At 41.8% G+C, this 10,525-nt stretch overlaps 1 protein-coding gene across 1 annotated transcript; it reads right to left on the bottom strand.

Annotated features, from left to right (window-relative positions):
• Positions 1-2,276: 2,276 nt before the first annotated feature.
• On the bottom strand, positions 2,277-4,683 carry il17c (interleukin 17c). Its single transcript, XM_085780552.1, has 3 exons — positions 4,669-4,683; positions 4,358-4,587; positions 2,277-2,556 (listed from the first exon to the last, which is right to left on the bottom strand). Exons 1-3 carry the CDS (start codon positions 4,681-4,683, stop codon positions 2,310-2,312), a joined length of 492 nt encoding a protein of 163 aa, XP_085636678.1. The 3' UTR covers positions 2,277-2,309.
• Positions 4,684-10,525: the final 5,842 nt, after the last annotated feature.

The following is a 10,525-nucleotide window of genomic DNA, read 5'->3' as shown; positions in this document are numbered from 1 at the left end:
CTGTCTCAGCTAGGTCCAGGCTTTTTCAGGTGGACATGCATTGAGTCAATTTCAGATACATAAGTCCCTTTTCTGTTGACTTTAGTTGAACAGATATACAGTATGTATCCTTTAGAAACCTTTATTCTATTTATTTGATTATTAATGACATAATTTTCACACTATAGTTAGGTAGCTGTCTATGGTTGGTTCTGCTTTATTTTGTTGTGGATTTTTTCACAGACAAACACAACACTGAATACCGTTTCTATTTAACAGAATATTGGACTTGGAGACAAATTGTGATGTTTAACATCATGGTGGAGTTTGACTGAGGGACAGGTAAAAGTTATGAATATGAACTGTACAAACCCAAATGTCCTTAGACAAATCCTTTGAAACTGGACTAACTCCATAAATGAAAAACGTAGCTCAACATCCTGAAATTTAAACAGAACGTTGAACACATCATTCCAATACTATTTCGCGTGGAAACCGGGAATACTATGAAGCATAATGTGCAAGAAAGTAACACTGATATCAGTAATACAAAGACACATGAAATTACATAAAATAAATCTTTGAAAATGTCCTTAAATATTTTAATTTCATCCAGACAATTCAGCTGAAATGTTAGATGTTGATATTTCTATTTAGTGAGAGTGCAGACTGCTGTCTCAGTCAGAAGGAGGCGTGATGCTGCCACTGTAACAGCAGCTCCTGACACTCAGTATTTATTAGTATGTTCCATGGTCTCTACTGTGCACTCACAGTAAAATAATAAGTTTACAGCAGCTTGAAACAGAAGGCCACGTGAGCTTTATTCACTTTCACTTCATTTTTGACCTGTTGACATTTTTTTTTCAACTAGGATGGCATCACACAGTCACATGGGCTCCTGCATCTCCTGGAGCTTCATCACACTCGTGGCCCACATTGAAACAACAGTCTTGGGGCCCAATCAGCATATAGTAGCTATAGTCAGCAGTTTGAGAGCCCACGTTGTACCTGAGCAGCCCGGGGCGTGTTGGACTCACTGTTGGGTGTGTTGACACTTCAAAACATTAAAGCAGTGGAGAGTGATTGTGAGATTGACCACAGAAAACGCGGTCTGATATCAGTAGGCCATGTGGTGCCAGTTAGGCACAAGAGAGCTGAAAACAAACTGAGATAAGTAGAGACATTGCAACACAGCCCCTTATATAGCTCTGAGCGTCACGTACTACGTGCTGTAGCTCATGGTATGTCTTGAATGTGACGCACGAGGCTCTGCAGAGCGGCTTCTCTCTTACCTGTGGAATCCACAAGTGTTTCCAGTCATCACCTGAATTGCATCATCGCCTCCATCTCACAAGGAAGAGATAATTCACACTGATTATCATGCAGCACGTTATTTCTACCTGGTGATTCTCCTCAGAGCTGTGGAGCATTGATCTGAGCGACTGAAGCCCTGCAGGCCTGTGCTCAGGTTCTAGTAGTCAGCGACAATGATCAGCTGTCCACAAACAGCCGCTAACAGTGTCACTATAATAAATAAAACCGGTGATAAAATAATAATGAAAAGCTTGCAATAAAGTGCAAGCGCGCCTCTATATAAACTAGGCTATGTGCTTGTGTTTTTGTCAGAAGTGATGTGCACACAGCTTCGACCTGCAGTTTTGTGGCCTACAACATTTTCTTCATGTTCCAGTATCAGCACAGTGAGACAACGAGACCTGTTTTCTTTAAGACTTGTTTCTTTATTTAGCTTCAAAAGAGCTTAACTGTGAAGTCTTTCTTAGACTCATAAGATCCCACTGGGACAAAACATTTTAAGATTCATAAATAAATAGTTTTCTTCATCCACACATGAGCATTTAAACCCTTAGTACATTCAAACCAAATAAATAGATATAATTATTTCAATATTATTAGCACTTAAATTGTTACTCTGCAAAACTATACAATAGCCACTTTCTCGATGACAAAGCCATCAGTATGAAAACAGTACAAAGTACATTGTAAAATACCCACTTTACATTAGCTGCATTGTGCAGAGGTGTAAATGTGGTAATATAGAGCAAACAGGGTCTACAAGATCCTACATAACACACACAATAGATCCATCAATTATGATGTCGTTCTCTCAATAAATAGGCCCATAAACACAGGCTGGTAGATGATCCCTGGGGTGTGGGCTGCGTCTACAGGTGTGACCAGGTCAGGCTCTGGCCAACCGGCTGCTGAGTGACGTCTGCTCACTAGTCACACTGTAGGACACTGCCCACTCCCCACAGAATTTAGCAGACACAAAAAGAGCTGTAGTGTGTCGCTGTGGCTGCAGGACTCCTCTAGGAGCCGCTGGCTGTGACGCAGGTGCAGCCCACAGCCACCTTCACAGAGACGGGCTTCAGGTAGTATCCCTTTCCATCGGAGCAGCGCTCCTTCTTCAGAAACACCCTGCTCTGCGTGATGGCGCGAGAGTTGTAGTCGTGACTCTCCTGAGGTGGATTCTTGCCCTGGATCAGGATGCACCCGGTGCACAGGCACTGAGCCTCTGCATAGCTGGAGGGAAAGTGGTCCTGCTTCTCTACAAGTCTGGAGAAGAACAAGAGGGCTGAGTGAGCAGCTCATCTAAACGCAGTGAGGAGATCTGACACATGCAGACTCTGTTTAAATAAAACAAATCACTGCACAACTCTAACTTCTCCCCCCCCCCCCTTTTTTTTTTTTTTTAACTTTTGTGTTTTTGTGAAACATTGGATAATTCCACCTTCAACTTAAATGGAACCAGGACTTTAGAGGAACTTCTGACATCTGAAATGTGACCCCAGCCACACACTGAACGAGACAAGACTTCAATATTCAACACTCATACTAGTTTATGAGCCTAACATCTGAGAACTCTGACAGTGCCTTTACTTCAGGTATTGTCAGAGTGTCAGAGTGATAGAGACTCTGCACAGGACATCACTTCAACAACAGTCTTGCAAAACTCACAGTCAGATCAGACACATTTATTTTTGCCTCTAATTCAACTGGTATTCACAACGAGCTGCTGCTGCTCCTGCACACAGGAGGATTTGAAACCAGCCACATTCTTCTACATCCTCTGGTCACAGCACACACTGAGCCTCCCACATTCAGCACAACTTCTCACTCCTGTCTTAAACACTTTACTAACTTCAAGACATTTGTTTCTCACTTTGAGGTCACACTTGCTCCACAAGACACAACTGTCTAATGCCTAAACCACGCTTTCACCTTAGTTCGTGTTATGCAAATTGGGCTATATTTTTTCTTATTCGTTTTCTTATTCAGTTTTTGCTCTTGCATTTTCGATTTTACTGTGGAGTAGTAAGGTGTCCTGGCTATTACTATTAAGTTTTCTCCACAGTAGGCTAATTAAAGTTGCCGTCTGCAGGTAAACAGGAAACTCCTTCTCAGATTACCGAGTGGCAGACTAGAGGCTCACTGGATGAAGCAATCCACGTCATTCCCTGCGAAGGGGATTTCCCGGGACCGGGACCGGGACCGGGGAGTGGCTCTAAATAAGGAGCGCGGATGTTGTAGCTGAAGTTGCCACAGGTTGAGGGCAACGCCAGTTTTACAGAGGATTATGAAAGCTGTGGTGCACACACACTCATCTCATCTCCAGGTCCCGCATCACGCTGGGATGCTGAATGATGCTGAGTGTTTGTTTGTTTTCTTCATGGGCGCATCACTGAGCAGTCAGGATCTTACTGTGGGCTTAAGCATGGCCCATGATAGATGTTCATTTATGCTGCTGAAATAAATTACCGCTGCTCTTATGAAACAGCCTAAATGTTATCATCATTAAAATAACTGGGCTGATTACCATCTCTCTCTCTCGGACTGACAGTCACTCCACCACTGACTGACAGCTCATCAATAACCAAACCCCGGCAGCATCAATAGCCTACTAACCCTAACCCTCTACAGTCACTGATTCCATTCATGTAGGCTATACCAGGGGTTCCCAAACTTTTCCATTAGCTTCTGGCCGAGGACCCCCTTTGCAAACCCACTGAGTTTTTAAACAGTTAGCAGTTAATGGTAATGGTGTCATGAATGATAATTTGTCTGGCAGGAAATTAGAAAGGCGGGCATGGCAAATTAGGTTTCGAAATATTATCATAAATAAGATTTTATAATGATGCCCAAAATACAATTATTGTATTCCCTCCTAGGAACCCCTGGCGGCCCCCACTTTGAAAACCACTGGGCTATACTATCTTAACATTTTTAAATGTGTGTGTTTTCGTTTGTTTGTGTGTGTGTGTGTGTGTGTGTGTGTGTGTGTGTGTGTGTGTGTGTGTGTGTGTGTGTGTGTGTGTGTGTGTGTGTGTGTGTGTGTGTGTGTGTGTAGGCTACTCACACTAGTCTCCAGGGGGACACGGACCGGTCGCGGACCTCCGTAGGGGGCTGGTGCCGGTACAGCTCCACCGGGCAGACGGGCGGTGTGTGTGCGGCCGTGCGGGGGGCGGCGGGCTGCGGGTAGTGGTTCTGCAGCTTCCTCTCCGCAGCCTCCTGAAGCTCGTGCTCCTCGTAGCACTTGTAGCCGTCACACGCCCACATGGGCACAAGGAGCAGTAGGAGGATGACAACCTGTGGAAGCAGACGGAGCTGAAGTGATGGAGGAGCGGAGAGCAGCAGCTGTCCTGTCCTGTCCCCACATGTGTCACTCACCTGCTTTATGTCCATTCTGTGTCTATGTCTGTCCTCTGACTGTCACTGAGGGAACTGCGCTTTGCTTCTCATGCTGCTCACCGCCACTATTTATTGTGCTCATGTGGGAAAACATGAGGAAATGGAAATGGTAATTATTTCCTGGACTTCCTCTTTCTTTTAAGTGAAAGTTGCCAGAGATTGTTGGTTGGTGATGACATCACGTCCTACCTGACAGCGCTCAGCCCACACACACGCAGGGGCGGTGTTAGGTCCATAGATGATCTGTTTACATCAGTGTAGTCTTCTAGGTGTAAGACAGAACAAGTCCAGTGATAGGAGACTTCAATGGTAGGCTACAAAGCAGAAAATGAATGAAATCAGGAAGAGATGCTGATACCGATCAGGACAACACAACAGAATCGTCAGTGTTACATCAAATCTAGTTAAACATAAAGATTTAACCATTCCTTGCTTTTAAAATCTCACATTCATTCATTCATTCATTCATTCATATTCATCTCAGGTTTTCCTATGAAAAATGCCATACACATGACATGGGGTATTCCTCAGTGTAATTATTATTATCAGAATGAAGTCATATTGATTTTTATTATTTTTGCATGTGCTGCATGACTTAAGTCTCTCAGAAATTAAACATCATATCCTTTGTTTAGTTATGATTTCACGACACAGAGTACTTAATAATCCTCATTACATCATTATATTGGTAAATATTTATATAAAAAAAATTCCTTGTCTCACTTCCCACAGAGTTGCACAAACTCGAGAAACTTGAGAATAAAAAATTTCCAGGGCAGAGGAGTCGTGTGTCAGCCCTACACTGTGTGAATACAGCTGGGATCTGGGTATTTATTGTGACCTATGTCGGTTTGTGTGTCTGACCCAATAACAGGTCTTTACAATGGTTGTCTATCCATCTTGCTCTTATGTAATAACACACCTCTAATATTCAGTGATTGTTTGCACGCTAACTGTCAAATGTGTGACAATGGCTTCAACCTTACAGGATTACAACACACACACGCACGCACATGTGACCATGATTGTTAATGATGACCAACCGACAAAGCAGTATCACTCATCTCTCTACAGAGCTCAACAATATCATTCAGCTCATAGTTTTTCAATTCTGGCTCACCCTTAAACATAGGATGGATCACTATGGTAACTTGCTCCTGACCAGTCATTAATTCCAGGTCAGTGGAAACAATAAATGATCGTCCCCACACAGTCCTGACATTAGTTATGACAAATAATCAAAAGCATCAGTTGAATCACTTTGCTGTTTTAGTCTTTGCATGTATCATTTTGGTTTAAGAGAGAAAAATGGCTGATGCAAGGCTCAGTGAAGCCAGATCCGAGACGCCCAGGCCAGGTCCAAGCTGCGTCATGGTACGGTACAGACCGGTACAGACCAAGACTTCGGGCTCTGGGTCCAGCATCAGAGCAGCATCTAAATGTGATCTTATGTTAGTCGGATGTGTATTGCAGCTAGTGTTTGCTCACTTGAACTTGATGAGGTGATAATATGCAAGTCAATGCAAACAAAATACAGAAAAGGAAAACTCTTGATAATCAAATAGAAACTGAGGACTGAACTTCACATCACACTAATGTATTCTTCTTTTGAATTTCCAGAGGAGCATGTTGATGTTAGAGGACATAATCAACAACACAAACAAAGCAGCATTTCAGAAAACGCTGTGTTGTTTCTTGTTGTAATATATTGTGTGTATTGTCCCATGTCACCTTTTGCCTTACAGGCCAGCACACATTGTTATTATTGTGTGTTCTGGTGTAAGACAGGCAGTGATGAATTTACTATTATTTGTTGAGCCACTGTGCACACAAATCACAGCACACAAAAGCACAGGTGGAGACACCACATGACTGTCCAGCTTTTGCATTAGTGTTGAGGACACTGTTTAGCACAATAAAAAAAAATCACATACAGAATAAGTAGATGTAACACAAGATTTACTCAAAATCAGATGAATGCAATTGAAAATATTAGCTCTGTTTCTTCCAACTGCATGAATAAATAAATATACCAAAAATTAATAAATACATTAATCCAGCATATAACCTGGTAGGAATCAATTGAGAGTCCATGTAACGTGTGCATATGAAATGATAAAACAGAAATCAGAGTTTGTAATCTAATAATATTAAAGTTAATTTGAAAATGTATTTATAGATTCAGTGATAGCGTGGTACAGCGGCACAGTGAACAGTGGTTCATAAACCAAAACAATGATCAAGATGCTGAAATAAAGAGCAGTTACATGTTAAATCATCACTGTGAATGGTTCCATGTTACACCCTGTGGTTTTGCATTAATGAGCTCATGGGTGAGTTGACTTCAAGAAGGAAAGGTGTTGTCACGGTTGTGACGCTGCTGACCTAGTGTGTATCTTTGTGGGTGTGTTTGTGTGTGAGGGCGTGATTGTGTACAGTGGGATATTTTGTCTGCTAACAGGGGAATGTCCTCTTATCAGCTCAAAGCTGTCAGGGGCATTCACCGTTAACTTTCCACTGGTCAGTCCCTGTACTGGACATTCAGCCTCTGCAGATGTAAACACCAATGTCTTTGTGTTTTGTGCAGGAGCAAGGACTTCTGGGAAACTGTATCTAGCAGCATCGAAGTTGAGCATATGATTTTTTAATAGTTAGACTCTGACTATTAAAAAGCGCTCTGATGTGACTGTCTCATTTTCTCCATCATACATGAAAGCTTCACACAGAAGACATTGTGTGATTTCACACCCATGCACCTGAGTATTCACACTGTTACCCTGTTGGCATCAAACTTTACTGGAGGTGTCAAGAGACCTGGACCAGGAAACAGAGTCAGCTCTGTCCCTCCTGGTAGATCTGGCATCCATGTTCAGGGAACAGTCCACTTTACTGTCCCACTGCCCATCTGGGTATTTCTAAGTGTGGATCAGCTCTCCTGGTGCACCTGTAACGGAGGTGCACTCACTCACCCATAAAGGACGTGCAAACCTGCCTGCCAAGCGCTCATTGAGCTCTTGGCAAAACTGTTTGCATCGTCAGCTGCCGTGCAGGAGACCAGAGTTGGAACCCCACCTGGAGCAGTCTCCGTACCGAGAAAAACCAAAACGCTACAGTGGTACCGTGACCCCGGATGCCCTAGGTGGAGTGAGTTCAGTGGGGGTGAGTGTAATGGAGGTGCACTCACTCACCCATAAAGGCTGGAGTGTAGAAAGAACATGGTAGGTGTCATTCAACTTGTTGTAAGTCGATGTACCATCACAAAAGTTATGAAAATATTATATGAAGGTTGAAAAGTTCCTTAGTGTTGGTTTAACTTAGGGAACTGTCAGAAAATAAGAAAACCTTTTCCTTTAATATCTAACACCACAGTCCACTGTTGCTGAGTGAGCAGTCCTGACAACCACCACTCTCTTCCCAGCCACTGGAGGTCATGTCCTTGGATCTGACAGCTGTTTCAGATCAAATATTTATTATCATCCTGTCTTAAACTTTACTTTCTGTTTTCCTGCCAAGTGCTGGAGTGATGTCACACCATCAGAGATTGATGCAATTCTATGAGTGTGGGCGAGTTCAAAGATTCACCGTGAGGCAGACAGGCAGTAAATGTTGACAAAGTTGTAGGGTGTGGCCTGGTAACAAGTTAACATGGATTATTAAGAAAGTCTGGAAGTTTATGACACCAAACAATTTAAAACCTACAGAGTGCGTCACTATGTATGAGCAGTGTGATGTCATTACTTCACCCTGATTAAGTGCTGTAGCATGGTGGTGACATAGGAAGATTGTTCTACTTAAATCTGTTAACTCTGTTTTTTTTTTTTTTAAATTATTAAACATGTTGAAGCAGATTTAAATCCATTAAGCACATTTTTAGTCAGAATCCCACATTGCTTCATAATATCAGTCACACTGACAGACAAGCATTGGCACTGAGTCTACTGGAGAACAAAGGTTAGAGACAGAAACACAGCTGGGACCATCATAAACAGTAAACAGACAATAAACAAATTGAGGGTTACAGGGGAAATTTTTACAACTTTCTCATGCCAAACATGGACTTTAAAACCACATATAACGATATTGAATAAATGACCCTAAATTGTAACAGTCATTTGTCATTATTATGCTGAGACATAAAATAAAAAGACAAAACAGTTTTATAACATTTACAATTACCACAGCTTACAGCAGATAAAGTATGTACTCCAACAGAGCAGGGCTTTATAAAATAACAGCTTTCTCCTTTTTGGACTCTCCAGGTCTCCATCCTCTTCAAATGTCAGGGCAATTTGGTTGAACAAAGTTGAACTCCACACAAAAGCACTGTGTGAATTTACATTTATTAATTTGTCTTAATTTGGTTTGCATCTCACCATTACTGTAAAGATGTTCAACTCATTATCACAACACACTATTAGGGCTTAAAACTTGAGTCATATTATCTTATAGAGTATTTATCACCTGCGTATGGATATCAAATCTTAAGTGAAAACACAAGTTTCGTATGTAGATTTTGTTACTGTCCATGTGCTGTTTACGCCGTCATATACGTGTTATGAAAAACTAAGCAAATGTCTGAGTCTGACAAAGGTCAAACGGCTTGAATAGAATTTCTAAATGCCAAACACATGATTAAAAAAATACCACTTACATGACTGAGTGTTGTCCATTCATTTACCTCTTGCTGACAAAACTAAATTGACATAATCATGATGATGTTGTGATTCAATGCTTCTTTATAAGAGACATTTTTACAGTAACTCTGGTCTCTTCAGAGAAGCTGGTCACTGTCCTTGTACTTCTAGCATCAAGCTTCATTCTTGTTTTAAAAGATTGTACGAACAGAATAAGTTTCTCAAGAAATACATCAGTCGAAATGGAACTGTTGCGCTGAGAGAAGAGAAGAGGAGATACAGGAAATGACTCCCATGAGGAAAAACTGCAGTCAAAATTTTGCCATAGATATTTCACAACACTGAAGTGATGCTTTGAGAAAAGGTTTGACGTCATTTAAGCCTCGTGTGATGGCTATTAAGCCTCTGTGGACATGAAGATGAACTGATCAGATTTTGGTGATCAAAGGTCAAGGTAATGGTGACCCCACTAAACATGTTTTTGGCCCCCTCAGCGTGGCGTCTCCGGACCTTGAGAGGATTTCTTCTTGTTTGGAACTCATCGCATTTTTGTGGACAAAGTTAAAGTTCAAGGTCATTGTGACCTCCCGTTAACCCCGAGAGGGTCATTACATCTGACACAAACATTCAGTTAGACTCAAAGATGGGCCGATCACAGTTTAGTGGTCAAAGGTCAAAAGGTCACCATGACTGCCCAAAACACAAATATCTAATGGGATAAGATTATGGCATTTTCCATCCAAACGGTTATGATGTTGATTATGTTTGTAATGTTTTATAAAAACACCTGTTACCTGTGTTATTCACCTCTATACCTCAAGAAGGAATGATTGTAACCAGGTTTCCTGCAGCTGAGCTGGTTGGAGGCAAACAACCACAAAGTGCTAATGCCAGTTAACTTTCTTCTTCTTCTTAAAGTATATTTTTTTGGGCATTTTTGCCTTTAATTGATAGTCGAGAGACAGGAAATTGGGAGGCAGAGAGAGGGGGAATGACATGCAGCAAAGGGACACCCGAGTCAGGATTGAAGCGAGGACTATAGCCTATGCATATGGGGTACTTGCTCTACTACTGAGCTAAATGACACCCCATACCAGTTAACTTTATGTTAATGTGTTCACCCTTAGACTCTGAGAATGTAACAGTGATTATTGTGTCCATAAATGTGTGTAACTGTGCAGGTTAAAACACCTGAAGAAAAA

This window comes from Trachurus japonicus, chromosome 6 (genome assembly GCF_045865225.1).
Source record: "Trachurus japonicus isolate A0001 chromosome 6, Traja_1.0".
Lineage (NCBI taxonomy): Eukaryota > Metazoa > Chordata > Actinopteri > Carangiformes > Carangidae > Trachurus > Trachurus japonicus.
Note: the sequence above shows the minus strand (reverse complement) of the source record. Positions and strands in the feature narration are given on the sequence as shown.

Coding starts and splice junctions, on each gene's coding strand:
- il17c (XM_085780552.1), bottom strand. Junction 2,557..4,357: donor GTGTCCCCCTGGAGACTAGT/GTGAGTAGCCTA, acceptor GTTCTTCTCCAG/ACTTGTAGAGAAGCAGGACC.